This window comes from Bufo gargarizans, chromosome 5 (genome assembly GCF_014858855.1).
Source record: "Bufo gargarizans isolate SCDJY-AF-19 chromosome 5, ASM1485885v1, whole genome shotgun sequence".
Lineage (NCBI taxonomy): Eukaryota > Metazoa > Chordata > Amphibia > Anura > Bufonidae > Bufo > Bufo gargarizans.
In genome coordinates this window covers 479668001-479690736 of record NC_058084.1, presented here as the reverse complement: position 1 = coordinate 479690736, position 22736 = coordinate 479668001, and the positions used below count along the sequence as shown (strand labels likewise).

Below are 22736 nucleotides of genomic sequence, written 5' to 3'. Positions count from 1 at the left end.
AGAATATAACTACTATAATACTGCTCCTATGTACAAGAATATACAGTAACTACTATAATACTGCTCCTATGTACAAGAATATAACTACTATAATACTGCTCCTATGCACAAGAATATAACTACTATAATACTGCTCCTATGTACAAGAATATAACTACTATAATACTGCTTCCTATGTACAATAATATAACTACTATAATACTGCCTCCTATGTACAGGAATATAACTACTATAATACTGCTCCTATGTACAAGAATATAACTACTATAATACTGCTCCTATGTACAAGAATATAATTACTATAATACTGCTCCTATGTACAAGAATATAACTACTATAATACTGCTCCTATGTACAAGAATATAACTACTATAATACTGCTCCTATGTACAAGAATATAACTACTATAATACTGCCTCCTATGTACAAGAATATAACTACTATAATACTGCTCTTATGTACAAGAATATAACTACTATAATACTGCTCCTATGTACAAGAATATAACTACTATAATACTGCTCCTATGTACAAGAATATAACTACTATAATACTGCTCCTATGTACAAGAATATAACTACTATAATACTGCTCCTATGTACAAGAATATAACTACTATAATACTGCTCCTATGTACAAGAATATATCTACTATAATACTGCTCCTATGTACAAGAATATAACTACTATAATACTGCTCCTATGTACAGGAATATAACTACTATAATACTGCTCCTATGTACAAGAATATAACTACTATAATACTGCTCCTATGTGCAAGAATATAATTACTATAATACTGCCCTGTATGTATGATAAACAGAGTATTCATGTACTTACTGTTCGTTTTCATTGCAGAGCTTCCCTATGGCCCAAGCTATGATTATTGGACATGGAATACCTACAATTACACAAGTGCAGGATGCGGTATTAATGTTGGATACAGATGTATCTCATACTGTCGCTGAGTGTTTTTCAGTCTCTACATGGATTTGCAGTTGAATATTCATTTACGGTGTAGTTTTGCTACGCACATTCATCCCCTTCCTGCGCGGCTCGGAGACATTCATTAGATGTAATTATCCGGCGCTCTATAGAAAATTACACTGATTTATGACTTAGGTCAACAACTATGGAAATGTAATGGGATTTGAACATGTGCACCGTGTACGGTGGGAAGTGTTGTGCTGTCACCTCCCTGAGGATGAGGGTGGAGGAACGCTCTATGGCAAGATATAGGGGATGTTTGGATCAAACACACTATTAGGGTATTTCAAGTTGAAGGACCCTCATCCGTTAGTATGGACAGCTACAAAGAATGTCTCTTCTGGAGGACCTGGCATGTGCATTGGTTGTAATACTGCCTTTCACCTGTGGAGGTGCTGCAGGGGAATGCAACACTTCCAATAGTAGCATATTCTGTAATCAGCTGTGACCCTGCTCCCTCCGGACACATCACATGACCTGGATGCAATATTTTGACTGGCTGCACTATACTGTATTATCTACCTGACATGGTATCAGTAAGGGCCACAGTCAGTCAGAAGCGCGTCCGCAGCGCATTTCTACTGTGCAGCTGGATCTTAACACATCTAACTAAAAGGAACTGTAGTGTCCATAGTGACCACCGTATTCATCACCTTCACTCTTTCTTTCTTTTTTCTATCAGTTTATATATCTATTTATCTATCTCATATCTATCTATCTATCTATCTATCTATCTATTATTTATCGCCTTCTTTGTTTCTTTCTTTGTTTCTTTCTTTCTCATATCTATCTATCTATCTATTTATTTCATGTCTATCTCTCTATCTAACCATCCATCCATCTATCTATCTATCTATCTCTCTATCTCTCTATCTATCTATCTATCTATCTATCTATCTCTCTATCTCTCTATCTATTATCTCTCTATCCATCTATCTATCTTTGTCACGTCTCCTGTGTAATAAACCATTACTCCAGGACATCTCTCCTACTAATAAGCGGTCATTTCTGTGATGTTCTCTGCGGATGCGGCTTTCATCTCTGGCTCCAGTGAGGCAGTAGCTGTGGATCAGGCTCGTACCCTGCGGCCAGGAAATGTAACTTATTTTCTGAAGATACATTTGAACACTATGTTCTATTCGTCCGGCGCCAAATCAATTTCCTCTATCTCTTTCCAGCGTGTAGCAGGATCGACCAAGCCGTTTATTTATGAGCCCCCATGACCCATCAAATTAATAGATTTTAGGTTTTGTCAGTTATTTAATTTGTTGCAAAATAAAATTGCTACTTTTGGAAGCTCATTCACAGCAGGAATGTATAAAGCCGCCCTATGGTCTGCTTAGTTCTATGTATATACTGTACTTCTGCACTGATTGTCTCCTCCTCTAGTCACATGAAAGCTACATCCCAATCCTGTCCCTGCTGCGGCTCTTGGGGAACACAGAGAATTGCAAAGTTTGCGTCAGCAAATACATAACATATCATACAGCAGAATTTTCTAAAAGTAGACAATTCTGAGAGACAGTCGGCCAGAAGTAGTAATTCTGAAGAACAGAATTAAAGGGGTTGTCTCCCTTCAGCAAGTGGATTTTATCATGTAGAGAGAGTTAATACAAGGCACTTACTAATGTATTGGGATTCTCCATATTGTCTCCTTTGCTGGCTGGATTCATTTTTCCATCACATTATACACTGCTCATATCCAGGGGTTACGACCACCCTACAATCCATCAGTGGTGGTTGTGCTTGCTGACTACAGGAAAAAGTGCCGGCCTCTTTGGAGTCCAGAACCGTGGGAGAGCACATAGGCTGGTGCAAGCATGACCACAGCTGCTGAATTACAGGGTGGTCATAACCATGGAAACGAGCAGTGTATAATGTGATGGAAAAATGAATCCAGCCATTAAAGGAAGGAATATGGATAATAACTACATATTAGTAAGTGCCTTTTATTAACTTCCTCTTCATAAAAAAATGCTATTGGCTGAAGTGAAACAACCCCTTTAAATTGGGTGAAGGTGCAGAACTGCATGACATTTGGAGAACGAGACAATTCATGGACAGTTGGCGGCTGCTAAATTACATTTGGGTGAATGCGTGGAAATGAGCATCAATTACCACTACTAAGCGGTATTTGTCTGGCCGAATACCGCCATATTTGCCAGGTAGCGACTGGATCTCCAACAGACCCTATCATAGTCAATAGGGCCACCTGGCATTCTGGTAACATCTGGTAATACTGCATCAAGACAGCTCCAGCAGCTGCTAGAACAGTCTCCCGGATCTGTGCGGACAGTATGATACAGGCCTTAAACTGGTATTATGATGCAGTAAAATGTTCATTAAACTGGTATTTTTACACAGTAATATGTCTAGAATTAAACTGATATATTGATGCACTAAAAATTTGAATTAAACTGGTATTTTTACACAGTAAAATGCAATATATTCAACTAGTATATTGATACAGTAATATGTGTTGAATTAAACAGATATATTGACGCAGTAAAAATGTGCTGAATTTAACTAATATATTGATGCAGTAAGGTGGGTGTATTGATGCAGTAAGGTGGGTGTATTGATGCAGTATATTGTATTGAATTTAACTGATATATTGAACTGTGCAGTTGTTCCAAGGGTGGAAAAATGACAACTGGTTATTTGAGAGAAATAAAGCACAATAGTGCAGCATATACAGCGAAATGTATGCTGTTGAAGGTGCTGGGAATATGCCTATAAAACACTTAAGAACTGAAGCTTGAGGTTTAAAAAAGGCTGGCGGTGCATTACATGAACAGCTCCAGCTGCACACAGATTTCTGGCCCTATGCCTTCCCTCTCTACTGATAAAACCTGAATTTTCTACCTATTAATTTAATTTACCAAAGTGCATCCCTAAACTATCCCTGCAACACACTAAGACTGCTGGCTTGTGTATGGCACACATGTCCTCTCACATTGCTGGCTTGTGTATGGCACACATGTCCCCTCACATTGCTGGCTTGTGTATGGCGCACATGTCCTCTCACATTGCTGGCTTGTGTATGGCGCACATGTCCCCTCACATTGCTGGCTTGTGTATGGCACACATGTCCCCTCACATTGCTGGCTTGTGTATGGCGCACATGTCCCCTCACATTGATGGCTCGTGTATGGCACACATGTCCCCTCACATTGATGGCTCGTGTATGGCACACATGTCCCCTCACATTGCTGGCTCGTGTATGGCGCACATGTCCCCTCACATTGCTGGCTTGTGTATGGCACACATGTCCCCTCACATTGCTGGCTTGTGTATGGCACACATGTCCCCTCACATTGCTGGCTCGTGTATGGCACACATGTCCCCTCACATTGCTGGCTCGTGTATGGCGCACATGTCCCCTCACATTGCTGGCTTGTGTATGGTGCACATGTCCTCTCACATTGCTGGCTCGTGTATGGCGCACATGTCCCCTCACATTGCTGGCTTGTGTATGGTGCACATGTCCTCTCACATTGCTGGCTTGTGTATGGCACACATGTCCCCTCACATTGCTGGCTTGTGTATGGCACACATGTCCCCTCACATTGCTGGCTTGTGTATGGCACACATGTCCCCTCACATTGCTGGCTTGTGTATGGCGCACATGTCCTCTCACATTGCTGGCTTGTGTATGGCACACATGTCCCCTCACATTGCTGGCTTGTGTATGGCACACATGTCCCTCACATTGCTGGCTTGTGTATGGCACACATGTCCCCTCACATTGCTGGCTTGTGTATGGCACACATGTCCCCTCACATTGCTGGCTTGTGTATGGGACACATGTCCCCTCACATTGCTGGCTTGTGTATGGCACACATGTCCCCTCACATTGCTGGCTTGTGTATGGCACACATGTCCCCTCACATTGCTGGCTCGTGTATGGCACACATGTCCCCTCACATTGCTGGCTTGTGTATGGCGCACATGTCCCCTCACATTGCTGGCTCGTGTATGGCACACATGTCCCCTCACATTGCTGGCTTGTGTATGGCACACATGTCCCCTCACATTGCTGGCTCGTGTGAAAGTAGCCCTATTGAATCTGAGAGCCCTTCTGATCTGAGGGTTCGTTACAGTTGTATCTAGTCTAAACAATCCTCGCTAAACTGATACATTGTAACAGGCAGGACAGGAGGCGATCTGTGCTGGCTCACCCCACCACACACCCAGGTCAGTGGAGACACTGCCAATAGGAGAGGGGGCTAGAATGACCCTGTGCTGCCCCCCAATGGGCCCCCTAGTGGCAGAATCTATACTACATCTACACTTGGTTATCTGAGTAAATACTCAAAAATCGGAATCCCTCTGCTGATCTATTCTGCTTGACTAAGGTACATAAAAATAATTGAGTCCCCATTTCCTGAGGCGGTAATGACAGTTTCCACATTTTTACTGCGTCCAATAAAACTATTTGATAATACGATTTATGCCAGAATAAAATGCTAAATGTGCTTTATCTCTAAGGTGCCAACGACGCTCAGTTCGGTAGAAATGATCCTGGATCCGGTCCACCTCTGGACACGGATGCGACGCAGTCATTAGAGAGGATTCTTACTGCTGGCACGTGCTACAGGATGTGCAGCTCAGACGTCCCGCAGGATGGCCGCAGCGGTCGTGTTTCCTCAGGTGACCGTGAGATTGTGATTATTAGATTGCCTAATATGTCATGGCGCAGACACGGACGGACCTCAGACACCAGGAATCCAGGACCAGTGATGGGCTGTGAAGGCTCCTGAATTAGGCGACTTTGAACACTTGCGTTGTTAATTCCGGTATTGAGATTCGGCAGAGGATTTCAATACCGGAATCAAACGGATCCGTTTTGATTTTGCACATCAGGATGCATCCGTTCCGTTAGGATGCGGTTGTGTGAAATCAAAACGGAAAAAAAACGGATCAGTACTGTTACCAATTACATTAAAAACTAATGGGTGACGGATCCGTTTTTAGGAGCCGTCAACATTCACTTACATTATTTTCAGTGACAGATCAGTTTTTTTCCGTTTTTATGACCGGACACAAAACTCACAAAATGGAATTCTGACGGAACGGAAGATGACCTGATGCGTCCTGAACGGATGTCTTTCCAGTCAGAATGCACGAGGACTAAACGGAAACGTTTTTTTCAGGTATTGAGATCCTCTGCCGGATCTCAATACCGGAAAACAACAACACGAGTGTGAAAGTAGCCAAAAACATTAATTTCAAGCCCCGACCTCCTTACCGTGTAACGCTCAAGGTATTACACCACGTAACGCACAAATAATCCAACCATGTAGTAACAAAAGTATAATGCAATATAGAGATCCATGAAAAACATCATACAATGCTCAAATAAATATACCATATAAAGCTGAAATAATTCTACTCCTTATAATACCCAAGTAATTACTCCACATAATACTCAAATAATTACACCAGACAATAGCCAACTAACTACACCATATAATACCCCCAAATTACACCACGCATAGTGCCCAAATGGCCTCTTTTACACTTGCGTTGTCCGGATCCGGCGTGTACTCCATTTGCCGGAATTACACGCCGGATTCAGAAAAACGCAAGAGAACTGAAAGCATTTGAAAACGGATCAGTCTTCAAAATGCTTTCAGTGTTACTATGGCAGCCAGGACGCTATTAAAGTCCTGGTTGCCATAGTAGGAGCGGGGAGCGGTATACTTACAGTCCGTGCGGCTCCCGGGGCGCTCCAGAATGACATCAGAGCGCCCCATGCGCATGGATGATGTGCCATGCGATCACGTCATCCATGGGCCTGGGGCGCCCTGACGTCACTCTGGAGCGCCCCGGGAGCCGCACGGACGGTAAGTATGCTGCTCCCCGCTACACTTTACCATGGCTGCCAGGACTTTAGCGTCCCGGCAGCCATGGTAACCATTCAGAAAAAGCTAAACATCAGATCCGGCAATGCGCCGAAACGACGTTTAGCTTAAGGCCGGATCCGGATCAATGCCTTTCAATGGGCATTAATTCCGGATCCGGCCTTGCGGCAAGTCTTCAGGATTTTTGGCCGGAGCAAAAAGCGCAGCATGCTGCGGTATTTTCTCCGGCCAAAAAACTTTCCGTTCCGGAACTGAAGACGTCCTGATGCATCCTGAACGGATTTCACTCCATTCAGAATGCATTAGGATAAAACTGATCAGGATTCTTCCGACATAGAGCCCCGACGACGGAACTCTATGCCGGAAGAAAAGAACGCAGGTGTGAAAGAGCCCTAATTAGACCATATTGTGCTCCAATAATTACACCCTAAAATATTCAAACAATTACACCATATAATACCATAATAATATACCTATTATAAAGTGAAACACAGTATAGTGATCAATGAATTGCACCATATAATACCCAAGTAATTACACAATATAATACCTAAATAATGACACCATAATATTTGCAAATAATTATACCAAATAAAGCCTGAGATATAACACAATATAGTGATCAGAATATAATGCTTAAATACCGCCATAAACTGCCCGACTATTACATTGTAGAATACAAAAAACACCATCCAAGTTATCTAACCAGGGACCTGAAGACCTCAGAAGGACCCACGCTGGAGGCCACACATAGTCTGTCAATAAGGGACACAATGACACATCACAATGAAAATAAAATATTAATAACTTAAGGGAAAAAAACTAAACTTTGTTACCCAAATATTACAAAAAAACTAAAATAAGCACGAGAGGTGCCAGACGACTAGATCCTGAAAAATTCATTGAAGCGGTTATTTAGTGAGTAGTAGTAATAGTACATAGACCTATTCGTATCGTCTTATGGTCAGTATACAATCTCAGTCATTACAACAGGAGCTAAGCCGTCATTGAACAGCCACTCCAGGGCATATCAGTGGTCATTAATGGGTTAATGACTATACGTATAACTTAAAGAAGTCCTCCACTGATTAATATTAGCACCAAAGAAGGGGAAGTCATGATACGACTACTGCCATGCTGCATTACCTCTTCTCTGTTTTTCAGGACAGGGTCCGCTTTTTCGGACAGTCTGGTTGCTAATTATATTCCGCCTAACAACCGCAGGCTTTTCCATGGGGTTGTCAGGTAGCACATGCCTAGCAACCAGGACAAAGGGATCCTGAGCAGATCATACAACTAGAGGTAAAGGTACTGATCTTGGGGGCCACATGTGTAGGAGATGGGGTGAGGGTGCTGCTTTCACATGTACATTTCATATAATTGTTGGGCTTGCTCTATGGGATACATCTATAGACAGAACATTTTGAGGTACCGATGGGAGATCTTGGGGTGCATTTAGGTTTAGGTGGCTCACCCCTAGCACTAATACTAGTCATGTGAATAAACAACTTATGGCAGCCATACACCAAGCGATTTTGATGGCCAATAAGGCTGCGTTGTAACTGATTGGCCACAAATCGCTGGCTGTATGTGCCCCGAAAGAGTTGGCATGTTGACCTTCAGCTGGGGGAGAGCCATCAGATGTTAGTTAAGATGTAGTCTTTATCTAAGGGAGAACAAGCCCAATTTGGAAGTTGTGTCGTTTAGGTTAATTATAAGTCTAGTCTACTTGATGGCTCTGGTAAGATGGACCTGCAGGAGGTAGACATGATGATCCTTGAGACCATCTACCTCTTGGCTGACTGTCTGGAAAGGGGAAGAGAGCCATGGGTTCTGCTAGGACTACCAGTACTGTGTGGACAATAGTGAAACGTGGGCCACTTTGGGTGAGGGGTAACAAGCCATCAGGACAAAACCACTGGACCCTTGATGGTTACTACTGGTGCAGAAACCTTCATGTCTGTAGAATAGCCAAGTGTTCTCCCATGCTTTCCTGCCAGGCCTGTGGTGTCTTCTCCTGGTACTATGACCCAAAACCCACTTGTACAAGGGATGTACAATTATCTGTCAGCCCCTCCAGTCTTGTATCATACTGACTTGATTACTTAGAACTACCAGCCGCTGATCCACATGCAGCGACCGGGCTGCAGGGGCAATATGTATGAGTTATGGGGGGCCGATGGGGGTAGTAGCAGTTTGACTTACGGTTAGCAGCGCCGGCGTGCAGTGAATGGAAGGACAGCACCAGTTCCTTCGGGGAACACTCTGTTGTCCAGGGACTCCCGCCAGATGGTGGTTGAGGTGCCCTTGGTGGTGTGGGTTAAAGGTGCTGTGGAGGCAGGGTCCCTGGTGTTCGTGACGCCAGCACCGTAAGGTGCAAATAAGTGATAAGTTTGCACAATAAGGAGACCAGTTCTCTTAACAAATTCCTAGTACTTTACTGAAGCTGATCCAAAGGTCATCAATGTGCGCAAAAGTCATTTACAGCAAGGCAGCTTCTACAATGGCTCAAGTTAGTTCCCAAAAGTTTCATAAGGGGTAGTTTTACTCTATAGCAACCAATCTTTCTCCCTTGTTTCTCCAGGCTGGAGGGTTGGACTATCTCTGCTGTACTGTATAGTTATATACTTCTGTATCCTCTCTAGGAATACTATCTCTTGACAGGTGGCCTTTCCGTCTTTGGTTATGGTGGGCAGCTGGTAGCTTAGAATCTCTCCACCAGATACAGAGGAGGCTAGAGCCTGATACAGTCCTGATCAAAAGTTTAAGACCACTTGAAAAATGGCAATCATATTTGACATTGTTGGATCTTAACAAGGTTCCAAGTAGAGCTTCAACATGCAACAAGAAGAAATGGGAGTGAGACAAAACATTTTTTGAGCATTCAAAACTGAAAACAGGCTGTTTTTCAGCTGATCCAAATTTTAGGACCACATGCCTTTAAAAGGCCAAATCTGTGCAAAGATGTGGATTCATTGTCATTTTCTGTCAGGTAGTCACACGTTGTGATGGCAAAGCCAAAAAAACTCTCCCTTGTTGAACGTGGTCGGGTTGTTGAACTGCATAAGCAGGGTCTCTCACAGCGCGCCATCGCTGCTGAGGTGGGATGCAGTAAGATTTTCTTAAATGATCCTGAGGGTTATGGAACAAAAAAGTCAAGTGGAAGACCCAAAAAAATTTCATCATCACTGAGCCGGAGGATCCAATTGGCTGTCCGTCAAGACACTGGACGATCCTCGACCCAAATTAAGGCCCTTACTGGTGCTGACTGCAGCCCCATAACCATCAGACAGCATCTGAGACTGAAGGGCTTCAAAAACAAAAAACATCTTCAAAGACCTCGTCTCCTTGAACGCCACAGAACTGCTCGTTTAGACTTTGCAAGAGAGCACCAAACATGGGACATTCAAAGGTGGAAGAAAGTTTTATTCTCTGATGAGAAAAAATGTAACCTTGATGGTCCTGATGGTTTCCAACGTTACTGGCATGACAAGCAGATCCCACCTGAGATGTTTTCTACGCGCCACAGTGGAGGGGGAGCCATAATGGTCTGGGGTGCTTTTTCCTTCAGTGGAACAATGGAGCTTCAGGAAGTGCAGGGGCGTCAAACGGCCGCTGGCTTTGTCCAGATGTTGCAGAGAGCATTCCTCATGACTAAGGCCCTCGTCTGTGTGGTAACGACTGGGTTTTTCAACAGGACAACGCTACAGTACACAATGCCCACAGGACAAGGGACTTCTTCCAGGAGAATAACATCACTCTTTTGGCCCATCCTGCGTGTTCCCCTGATCTAAATCCAACTGAGAACCTTTGGGGATGGATGGCAAGGGAAGTTTACAAAAAAGGACAACAGTTCCAGACAGTAGATGGCCTTCGTGCGGCCGTCTTCACCACTTGGAGAAATGTTCCCACTCACCTCATGGAAATGCTTGCATCAAGCATGCCGAAACAAAATTTTTAAGTGATAAACAATAACGGCGGAGCTACTCATTACTGAGTTCATGTTTGGAAGTTGGATTTCTGTTTTGGGGGGGGTTTAGTTATTTTTTGGAGATGTAGTCCTAAACTTTTGATCAGCTGAAAAACAGCCTGTTTCAGTTTATTCGTTGTTTTCATTAAATTGAATGCTCAAAAAATGTTTTGTCTCACTCCCATTTCTTCATGTTGAAGCTCTACTTGGAACCTTGTTAAGATCCAGCCATGCTAAATGTGATTTTTTGCCATTTTCCAAGTGGTCTTAAACTTTTGATCAGGACTTTACATGACGATTACCTTCCTTTGCCAATATTCTCACTCCCTCTCTGGGTTGCCTGGATCTTCTGTAATCTTTCCCATCTATGGGCTGGTACATGGAACGAACTCTGGAGTTTTGATAACTCTCTAAAATGACTGCTGAGGTGCAGCTTTTCCCACCGACATCACACTCTCCTCCTTCTATTTCTCCTATCCAGAGAACAGGGCGGAGTCAGCACTGGGAGGTTTGCTAGAACCTCCCCCTCCCGATACAACTTTATGGGAACTCAGGCACAAGCACATTTTCATGAAACACAATCACAGTATTAAGCAGTGTGTTTCAGGACACTGCACACATAATTAACTTTCCTACATCTAGGGTGGCCACTGGCTTCACCCGGACCTCACCGTCCATGCCCCCAAACTGATAAACCACGCCCACCTCCATGAAGCCACACACCCCATCGTCGTCCGGGAAAAAAACGGCAGGAGGAGAGGGAAGAAGTTTCTGAGGGGAAGGTGAGCTGGGGGCGGCCGGGGTGCTTCTCTCCCCCTCAGTCAGCCACAGGGAGCCATGTCTGCGGCTCTAGTGACTGGGGGTGAGAGATGCCTCGGTCAGTTGCTGCAGCTCACACTCAGACAGCGCAGTGCTGCTGTCTGAGTGTGAGCTACTGAAAGAGTGGACATCCCTGTGTCTGTCCAGGTTCTGTGCCGGACGAAGGACAGGGAGCCAGAAAAACCGACTATCTGGCCTAAAACCGGACTTCTGTCCACCCTAGCTGCATCCAGTACTGAACCTTGGCTTGTCTGACTGTCCTCTTGAGCTACATTAATGTTACCCGCTTATGACTATAATCTACTGTATGCTTCACCCCTGGGGTATCTGTCCACCTTCCAGTGACAGCTTTTGGACTGTGATCCCCATTGTCCAGGTCATGTAAAGGCCCATAGCATCTGTATCCGAGAATTAACCACACGACTAGTTAGAGGCACCTAGGACTAGCAAAGTACAACGACCCTAACCGAAGTCATGGAAAAAGGAAAGTGAAACTGTGCCGTCCTCATTCTACACGTGATCCTCTAATTATTAATATATATGACACGTTGGATACATTCTTACCAGTTGTTACATGTTCATACAAAGTCACACAGAGGGTGCCCTCACATCAGTCACACAGAGGGTGCCCTCACATCAGTCACACAGAGGGTGCCCTCACATCAGTCACACAGAGGGTGCCCTCACATCAGTCACACAGAGGGTGCCCTCACATCAGTCACACAGAGGGTGCCCTCACATCAGTCACACAGAGGGTGCCCTCACATCAGTCGCACAGAGGGTGCACTCACATCAGTCGCACACAGGGTGCCCTCACATCAGTCACACAGAGGGTGCCCTCACATCAGTCACACAGAGGGTGCCCTCACATCAGTCACACAGAGGGTGCACTCACATCAGTCACACAGAGGGTGCACTCACATCAGTCACACAGAGGGTGCACTCACATCAGTCGCACAGAGGGTGCCCTCACATCAGTCTCACAGAGGGTGCACTCACATCAGTCACACAGAGGGTGCACTCACATCAGTCACACAGAGGGTGCACTCACATCAGTCACACAGAGGGTGCCCTCACATCAGTCACACAGAGGGTGCACTCACATCAGTCACACAGAGGGTGCCCTCACATCAGTCACACAGAGGGTGCCCTCACATCAGTCACACAGAGGGTGCACTCACATCAGTCACACAGAGGGCACATCAGTCACACAGAGGGTGCCCTCACATCAGTCCCACAGAGGGTGCCCTCACATCAGTCACACAGAGGGTGCCCTCACATCAGTCACACAGAGGGTGCCCTCACATCAGTCACACAGAGGGTGCCCTCACATCAGTCACACAGAGGGTGCCCTCACAACAGTCACACAGAGGGTGCCCTCACATCAGTCACACAGAGGGTGCCCTCACAACAGTCACACAGAGGGTGCCCTCACATCAGTCACACAGAGGGTGCCCTCACATCAGTCACACAGAGGGTGCCCTCACATCAGTAGAACACAGGGTACATCAGTCCCTGCCCACAATGGATCTCACAATCTCTTAGTTTCAAATGCTCTGGGTCTAGAAAGGTTTTTGGTTTGCGAGACAAACCTGGGAACTTACATTACATAAAATGCTTCTGAGAGACCCAAACCCCATTGAAGCTACCCCAACGAGCCACCAACACCATAACACGTATGTAACATAAAGTCCCAAAAGTAAAGCTTATACTTACACCATCCTATAAAAAGGAAGACCCACTTGCGCAGTTTGTCGGTAGAATAAGTCATCACTATGGCCGTATGGAGGTAGCAGCCTTCGACGAACATCCAGAAGAAGTTGGTTACCACAAAGTAGTTGTAGATAGTTGTGATGCATCGACACCAAATCTGAAAAAAAAAAGACCTAAGATGTAATATAATATACTCGGGACCCCCTGGACCCATGAATAAAGACCTTCCTGTAAGGCTAGCCACACATAGGAGATATGATCCTCATGCCCACTTGGCTTTTGAATAAGCCCTGGGTTAAAAATGACTGGGCAAGTTGATATCCACTGGCCCATCTTTATCTACCTATGTCTACTGTAGGGAAGAGTCAAGAGGTCCCATACACAATAGATGGTCGGCCAGTCCCACCAAACTGGGCCGATTCAACCAGCATCCAACCGTGTAGTGGACTCTTTTGAATACATGGCAGTTTAGATGCTACTGTGAGATGGGGAAACAGCTCTCCTTGTCTGAACACTGTTTGTGTAGAATAAAGGGAGTCTGTCATCAAAGTTTCACCTTTTTAACCCTTCCCATAGCTTTCTAGCAGCCTTACAGTTAATAAAAACGTTACCTTTATGAGCAATCCTGGACTTATAAAACCGGCAAAAAACAACTTAGTAGCATATGCAAATGAGGACTCGCAAGTGCCCAGGGGCGGCGTTACCCTCGTAGGTGCCCAGCTAGCTCAGCCTTATTGTCGCTTCCCCCGCCCATTCTTTCCCTCTGCCCACCCATCTACTTACTTCTTGTTTCGCCGAGATCCTGCGCCTGCGCACTCAGCGACAATACGGCTGAGCTAGCTGGGCACCTACGAGGGTAACGCCGCCCCTGGGCACTTGTGAGCCCTCATTTGCATATGCTACTAAGTTGTTTTTTGCCGGTTTTATAAGTCCAGGATTGCTCATAAAGGTAACGTTTTTATTAACTGTAAGGCTGCTAGAAAGCTATGGGAAGGGTTAAAAAGGTGAAACTTTGATGACAGACTCCCTTTAAATGATCTGGACTGACATTCTGCTGTTTGGCCACAAGATGCCGCTGTTTCCTAAACACAGTTACAGACTGCATATATTTCCATATTCATGAGAGGTGGAGTTACACAGAGCCTGGAGAGGAAGAGAAAGGAAGCAGCCATCTTAGAGGGAGCTGAGACTGAGGAACTGTGTGAGCAAAGGATCCGACAGGTGTGACAGCATCCCTCAGTGACCAGAGCGGCTGCTAAGTGAAGCTGATCGTGTCCAAGACCCTGATCCTGACCAGAGGAATGAGGATTGCTTCAAGGAACACTGATGAGAGCTGAGGAGCAAAGCTACGTACACTGTGGAACCGCATGGTTGTTGGAGAGACATTTGTTCTGTTCAGAGTCACCAGCGGAGGCAGAGCAGACCCGGGTCGGTAAGATCGTGCACGCACCTCATTACAGTGTTGACGCCTAGAGACTGAGACCAGGCCTGTAGTTCGTTACTTAGGGTCTCTGTTTGTGTCAGGCCACACGTGTTGCTATTGTTCATTGCAAGAGCTCCATAATTTAAAGTGACATTTTACATTGGAGAGCTGATAAACTTCCCACAAACTCAAGCCAGGCTGGCGTTTTGCTCAGAAGGAATACTCAGGCAAGTGCTACAAGACCAGCTATGGGAGGGCATACTGTAGAGCACCGTAAGATTGTAAGCTGTTGTGCTGCACCGCAGGCTAGCCCATACCACGCACCCATACAGTTAATCTTGTTTTTTTGGGGTAATAACGGGTAAGGTTTGGCAGTTTAGTTGTGCCCACCAATAGGTAAATTATCACGTTTTCCTCCAGCACCCATCAGAAGGCGCCACGCTGTGCAGCAAAAGGGTCTCAGCCTTCGGGCTGGGTGTATGTAAATTTATTGTATGTTCCAAGCATTTGTGGTTGTGTTTATTACCACGTTTAAGTAAAATTCTGTTTTGGCAAAAGCTGGTGTTGGGGTTGTTTTCCTTGTTCGTGATTTCATTGTATCCTCGGGAGCCCACCCCGGTACATGGCTTACACTACCTCCTCCACCAATAGCAGCTGATTGCTGGGGGTTAGACAAGCTGGTCCTGCCGCAATCAGCTGATCGCCATGCTGGGTTTCAGTTAAAAAAAGAGTGCTCTTCATGAGACATACCCTAAATAAAAAAACAAGTGTTCACAAATATGACGCCCATTCTGACCACCATATTTCTCAATGTATTTGGACCACACAACTGGCATCAATACACTGATACATCTCCTGCTGCCTGTAGCCACCACCAGGGGGAGCTCAGTGCAGAGGAAATGTATACAGTTACATGTGACTGAATTAAAAGCTGTAATAATCTGCTTGCACTGAGCTCCCCCTAGTGGTGGCTGTATGGAAATGAAGTGGAAAGAGAAGAAGGAGTTCAGTGCTGGGCCCCGCCTCCCCTTGGACTCTTTAGCAGTCACATGGTCTTCCTCTAAATTTCTTAAAATTAGAATTTCTTGCTCTTAATAAAAAAAAAGGGAAAAAAAGCAAAATTCATCAAAATTCATCAGAAATCTGGTGCCTGGCATTCTGCACTGAGGGACTGACACAAGTGATAGGAACATTTGGGGGGCAGGGGTGCAGATACAAAATTTTGCTCTCTGTAGATCCCTGCTGCTGGAAACAACCTTGTGATGGAGTGTGATATGAAGCGCAGAAACTGGCAGAGGTCAGTATCAGGCCTGAGGTTTATAAAGTGACAGTTTGTAAATAGGGGGGGGGGGGGGGGGCTAGGTGTCTGGTCTTGGGTCTACAAACAGAGGGGATCAGGTCTGGGATCTGAATTCAGAGGTGAACTGTCTGAGGTTTCTACAGAGGGGGGATCTGTCTTGGGGTCTGCATGAAAGGAGGGGTCTGGGGTCTGCATGCAGGGGGGAGTTCTGGAGTCTGTATGAAAGGAGGCCTGGGGTTCATATGCAGGGGGGTTCTGTTTGGGGTCTGTATTAAAGGAGGTCTGGGTTCTACAAACAGAGGGATCAGGTCTGGGATCTGGATTCAGAGGTGAACTGGTCTGAGGTTTCTACACAGTGGGAAATCTGTCTTGGGGTCTGCATGAAAGGTGGGGTCTGGGGTCTGCATGCAGGGGGGAGTTCTGGAGTCTGTATGAAAGGAGGTCTGGGGTGTGTATGCAGGGAGGTTCTTTTTGGGGTCTGTATTAAAGGAGGTCTGGTCTGGGGTCTACAAACAGAGGGATAAGGTTTGGGATCTGGATTCAGAGGTGAACTGGTCTGAGGTTTCTACAGAGGGGGGATCTGTCTTGGGGTCTGCATGAAAGGAGGGGTCTGCATGCAGGGGGGAGTTCTGGAGTCTGTATGAAAGGAGGTCTGGGGTTTGTATACAGGGGGGTTCTGTTTGGGGTCTGTATTAAAGGAGGTCTGGTCTGGTGTCTGTATGCAGTTTTTTTTTGTCTGGTGTCTTTAAGAAAGCAGGTCTGGTCTGAGGTTTCTACAGAGGGGGCATGTGTTCTGGGGTCTACATGAAAGGAGGTCTTATCTGGGGTCTGCATGCAGGGGGGTTCTGTCTGGGGTCTGTATACAGGATGAGGGGGGTTCTGTCTGGGGTCTGTATAAAAGGAGGTCTGCTCTGGGGTCTGTACACAGGGGGTTCTGTCTGGGGTCTGTATAAAAGGAGGTCTGGTCTGAGGTTTCTACAGAGGAGGGATCTGTCCTGGGATCTGCGTGAAAGGAGGTCTGGTCTGGGGTCTTACAAGGTCTTGTGTGGACCTAGTTTGGTGAAAGCAGGGATGTACCGGATTGGGTCTCCTAGTAATGTGATGTTTGTAGTGTGGCTTTTAATTATACATTCAGTGTAAATGAGAAGCTTCAGCTTCAGCAAATGTATTTGATTGATGTGAAATGTGATAATCTGAAGAATAAAATCTTCTGGAATTGTCAAGTGCGGCAGAAGCTCAGGCGGAAAATAAAAGAATAGTCAGAATCTAAAAGTAACATTTTATCTCATCTAATACTCTAGTCACATCCAGAGCTGCACTCACAATCTATTGACCCATGACAACATCTGTATATTACAGTGGATAAAGATACTGGACCAGACACCTATCCAGAACTTCTTAATGCTGCTCTGGATCTGACTGGAGCCAAAATAAATGAAATTTCTGTATAAAAAGATTATTTTTAAAGGACATGTCTGATTTAAAAAACGTCTTTATTTATTATTTATACCTATATAAATTAGAATAAATTAGAATACACCCTCACAACTGCAGCGACCCCTTTAGGGAAAATGTGGAATAGTAAGATGACCATTCAAATGAATTTACGAGCCAGTATTACATGGCGAGGCAAAGACCTCCAGAGTGGAAGCCAGCCCCTATAGAGGGGTCCTCAGTGAGGAGGGTCCTCCTTGATGTCCACATCCACTATCTCCTGGTGAGGAGTTATCCGGATACCAAACCCCTTTAATCATCCACTAAAGTGAAATAGTTCAAGAAGACGTCATCTGCTCTGCCACCAATGCAGGGAACCAGCCCTCTGATCTCTATGGGATCTAACAAGGTCCTCTAAGGTCCTGAAGGGGTTAATTGAGTCCATCTACCATTGATTGAACGCTTAGATTTTACGGAAATACACGTTCATCCGCATGCCTCTTGTGTCATCAGTCACTGCAGGAGACACCTGGTGTCTCATTGAGATGCAATCAGTGATGGAGCACAGAGGTCCACGGGGAGCAGTCATCAGTCTGGTGGTCACCAGGGCCTCACCTTAGTCACTCAGAGGTTCGGATCGAGGTACATAACATAAAACACAATCCTAACCCCCCTAATGGTTCGCTCTGACCCCAAAAAAATTAGCTCAGGCATCAAAGTTTTTGCCTGTTCCTCGTAAAAATATAACCAGGGTCTGAGGGACATAAGGTTCTCCTTGTGGAGACCATCAAGTTAGTGTAGGGAGTCTTATAGAGCAGGCAATGCTCCATGGGAAAAAAAAGATCTGCAAAGCTATTCTCCTGGATAAAAAGCTAGATCTCTAGCGCCACCTATAGGATATTACAGACTAGTGCCAAAGGCCTTCCATCCAGCCAAAGTAGTACCATGCTCTGCACTGACGAGGGACAAAAACCCTGAAACAGCTGTCCGTGTGTCCTTCTCACCTTCTGAGGTGGATCGGATAAGCCACTTATAGTTCATTTTGTAGCAGTACGGACAGATGCTAACACATGGGCCTGAGCTGGATGACTGGTATAGCAGAGCTGCAGGAGTGATGTTGCAGAACCGGAGGGCCGGTTTAGCAGAGCTGAAGGGCTGGCGTAACTGAGCTTGACAACTGGTGTAGGAGAGATGTAGGCTCAATGTAGCAGAGCTAGTGGCCCAATGTAACAGAGCTGTAGGCCAGATGTATTAAAGCTGGAAGCCAGATGTAGCGGAGCTGGAGGGCCGATAAACCAGAGCTGAAGGGTTGACATAGCTGGGCTAGAGACCTGGTGTAGTAAAGCTGTAGGTTCAATGTAGCAGAGCAGTAGGCCACATGTAGCAAAGCTGGAGGCCAGGTGTTGTAGGTGGTGGGGCAGAGCTGGAAAGCCGATGTAGCAGCACTGGAAACCTGGTATAGCAGAGGTGTAAGCCCTATGAACCAGAGCTGAAGAGCTGACATAGCTGAGCTAGAGACCTGGTATAGTAGAGTTGTAAGATCAATGTAGCAGAGCTGGTGGCCTATTGTAACAGAGATGTACAGTAGGTGATGGAGGAGAGGTGGAATACAAATGCTTCAGAACTGGACAGCCAATGTAGCAGAACTGGTGAGTTGATGTAGCAGAGCTGAAGAGCTGGTGGAACAGAGCTGTAGGCCAGATGTAGTAGAGCAGTACCCAAATAGTAATGCCATAAGAGGAAGAAATCCACCACTGAGGCCATCAGGGCCAGTGAGTGACCGTGTCGCACGCCCCATAGGATGGATTGCAGCAGGCATGATTCTTATCAGAACTGGTAGATCCCATAATGCAGGAGAGACACTGCTTTTGTCACACCTGCTTCTTTATCTGTAAAACCACCTCGAACCTTATTCTTTTCTTTGAGAAATGTTCTGCACTGTGTTGTTTTATCGCATCGTCCTTGTGCCGAACGCCTGGCTCTGTGCTCAGGGGGACCTCTCCTATTATCCGCTTTATCTATTATCTGCTGCTAACAGTGGTATAATACCAGTCAGTGACGTTGCCATGTGCCATTATTGCGGGGAGACAAACGCAGTGAATAGAATTGACTAAGACGTCTGATGAATGGAGGTGACTCAGGGCGAGATTGAGCCTGGAGATAAAGTGCAATTATAAGCCATAGATTTCTTAGATCGAGAAGGACACCCTCAAGGTCTCCGAAAGTCTCACAAGACTGAAGAGAAAATTAAGAAAAAGTAAGAGAAATTGCTGCTCAAACAAAACTCAAACCAGTAAAAGATAAATTCAAAGTTTACGCTGCCTGAGCTATGTGCAAAACTTTACTCAGCTGTTTATCTGGTTCTGGAAAAGATGGGTGACAACGTATCGCTTACTGGGGTGGAGGAAGAACCCCAGACCCCAGTTCCATAAACCCCAAAAATTGGCTGAGAACTTCAGAGATTGCAGACTTCAGAGCTGAAATCCACTGCTTGTTCAGTGTCTGCAAAGAAGATCCTCTGAAAATTTGCATTCTGGGAAGAGTCATCTTAATCAAATGTTGTAATGAGATGGAAGAAAAACATGCTCACATAGTAAGAGCGCATTTAAACTGTTGATGGCAAACTTGCTGCCTGTATCCAGGAGAATGTAGCAGAATAGTGAGTGCAGCTCTGGAGTATAATATAGAGCGCAGGAAGTAACACACGTCCATCCAGTTCAACCTGTCATCCTGAGAAGTAATGTCAAGTCTTTACAAAGTGATACAATATTGCATTTTAAACCCAAATAAAATGTAATATTATCCGTCATTTTCTTATACTCCACTCACTCCCGGAGCTGCATTAACTATTCTGCTAGTCACTGCTTTACAGTGCTGAAAGGCAGAAAGTCCATGAGGATGTTCATTGGATGGAATATAATACCGTACCTCGTTCTGCTCGTGGATGTTATGGTCGATCATTTGAAGCAGGAACCACATGATGTTTCGTAAGATGAAGGTTGTGATTAAATTCCAGTGAATGATATTCCGAAGACATCTTATACTCCTAGAAAGAGAGACGAGAAAAAACCTTATTGGAAAGAAAAATAATTCATAACAGTAAAAAACTAAACACAATCTGACAAATGCAAACCATTTTATGCTACTCAGAACCAAAGGGAACAGTATTATAGTAGTTATATTCTTGTACATAGGAGGCAGTATTATAGTAGTTATATTCTTGTACATAGGAGCAGTATTATAGTAGTTATATTCTTGTACATAGGAGGCAGTATTATAGTAGTTATATTCTTGTACATAGGAGCAGTATTATAGTAGTTATATTCTTGTATATAGGAGAAGTATTATAGTAGTTATATTCATGTACATAGGAGCAGTATTATAGTAGTTATATTCTTATACATAGGAGCAGTATTATAGTAGTTATATTCTTGTATATAGGAGCAGTATTATAGTAGTTATATTCTTGTACATAGGAGCAGTATTATAGTAGTTATATTCTTGTACATAGGAGCAGTATTATAGTAGTTATATTCTTGTACATAGGAGCAGTATTATAGTAGTTATATTCTTGTACATAGGAGCAGTATTATAGTAGTTATCTTCTTGTATATAGGAACAGTATTATAGTAGTTATATTCTTGTACATAGGAGCAGTATTATAGTAGGTATATTCTTGTACATAGGAGACAGTATTATAGCAGTTATATTCTTGTATATAGGAGCAGTATTATAGTAGTTATATTCTTGTACATAGGAGCAGTATTATAGTAGTTATATTCTTGTACATAGGAGGCAGTATTATAGTAGTTATATTCTTGCACATAGGAGGCAGTATTATAGTAGTTATATTCCTCTACATAGGAGGCAGTATTATAGTAGTTATATTCTTGTATATAGGAGCAGTAATATAGTAGTTATATTCTTGCACATAGGGGCAGTATTATAGTAGTTATATTCTTGTACATAGGAGCAGTATTATAGTAGTTATATTCTTGTACATAGGAGGCAGTATTATAGTAGTTATATTCTTGTATATAGGAGCGGTAATATAGTAGTTATATTCTTGCACATAGGGGCAGTATTATAGTAGTTATATTCTTGTACATAGGAGCAGTATTATAGTAGTTATATTCTTGTATATAGGAGCAGTATTATAGTAGTTATATTCCTGTACATAGGGGCAGTATTATAGTAGTTATATTCGTGTACATAGGAGGCAGTATTATAGTAGTTATATTCCTGTACATAGGGGCAGTATTATAGTAGTTATATTCTTGTACATAGGAGCAGTATTATAGTAGTTATATTCTTGTATATAGGAGCAGTATTATAGTAGTTATATTCTTGCACATAGGGGCAGTATTATAGTAGTTATATTCGTGTACATAGGAGGCAGTATTATAGTAGTTATATTCTTGTATATAGGAGCGGTATTATAGTAGTTATATTCTTGCACATAGGGGCAGTATTATAGTAGTTATATTCTTGCACATAGGGGCAGTATTATAGTAGTTATATTCTTGTACATAGGAGCAGTATTATAGTAGTTATATTCCTCTACATAGGAGGTAGTATTATAGTAGTTATATTCTTGTACATAGGAGGTAGTATTATAGTAGTTATATTCTTGCACATAGGAGCAGTATTATAGTAGTTATATTCTTGCACATAGGAGCAGTATTATAGTAGTTATATTCTTGTACATAGGAGGCAGTATTATAGTAGTTATATTCCTCTACATAGGAGGCAGTATTATACTGTATTAGTTAACAATAAATGGTTAGTTAGAAATTTGGAAATTTGTGTGAAGGGCTTTCATCATTTCATCACCTACAATTGTAGTAGTAGTAATATTTTATGGAACCTGTTTTCTTATATGTTGTTATTTCTTCCGGTTTGTTCTGCTCGGATCGTTTCTCACTAGATTATTATTTCAGACCTCGTATCTAGCAGTTTCATACATTTTCCTGACATCACGGTGTCTTTGATCCTTCCACTCTGAGGATGTATTTACTGTTCTAGTACTTGTCTTTGAACTTTTTTAGCTCCTTTTGAGGTAAAGAAGATTGAAAAGTATATTTGATCTTTGCTTGTCATTTCTCAGGAGTCTTCCTTATCACTGTAAGGTGTTTCAAAAAAGCAGACCCAGAAAAAAAATGTGTGAATGACTTCTAGGAAACAGGGAAAGGGGGACAAGTACCTTTTAAATGGGTTTTCTGCA

The 22736-nt window shown here is 43.9% G+C and overlaps 1 protein-coding gene across 2 annotated transcripts in view; it reads right to left on the bottom strand.

Annotated features, from left to right (window-relative positions):
• The window catches only part of LOC122938614 (corticotropin-releasing factor receptor 2), a 314421-nt gene that overhangs the window by 20675 nt on the left and 271010 nt on the right, over nt 1-22736 (bottom strand). For both annotated transcript variants that reach the window (XM_044294257.1, XM_044294258.1), the window contains 3 exons: nt 20441-20558; nt 13359-13512; nt 840-900 (listed from right to left, as the gene is read on the bottom strand). In XM_044294257.1, coding sequence (XP_044150192.1) covers nt 840-900; nt 13359-13512; nt 20441-20558 — 333 coding nt within the window. The remainder of the gene's footprint in view (nt 1-839; nt 901-13358; nt 13513-20440; nt 20559-22736) is intronic.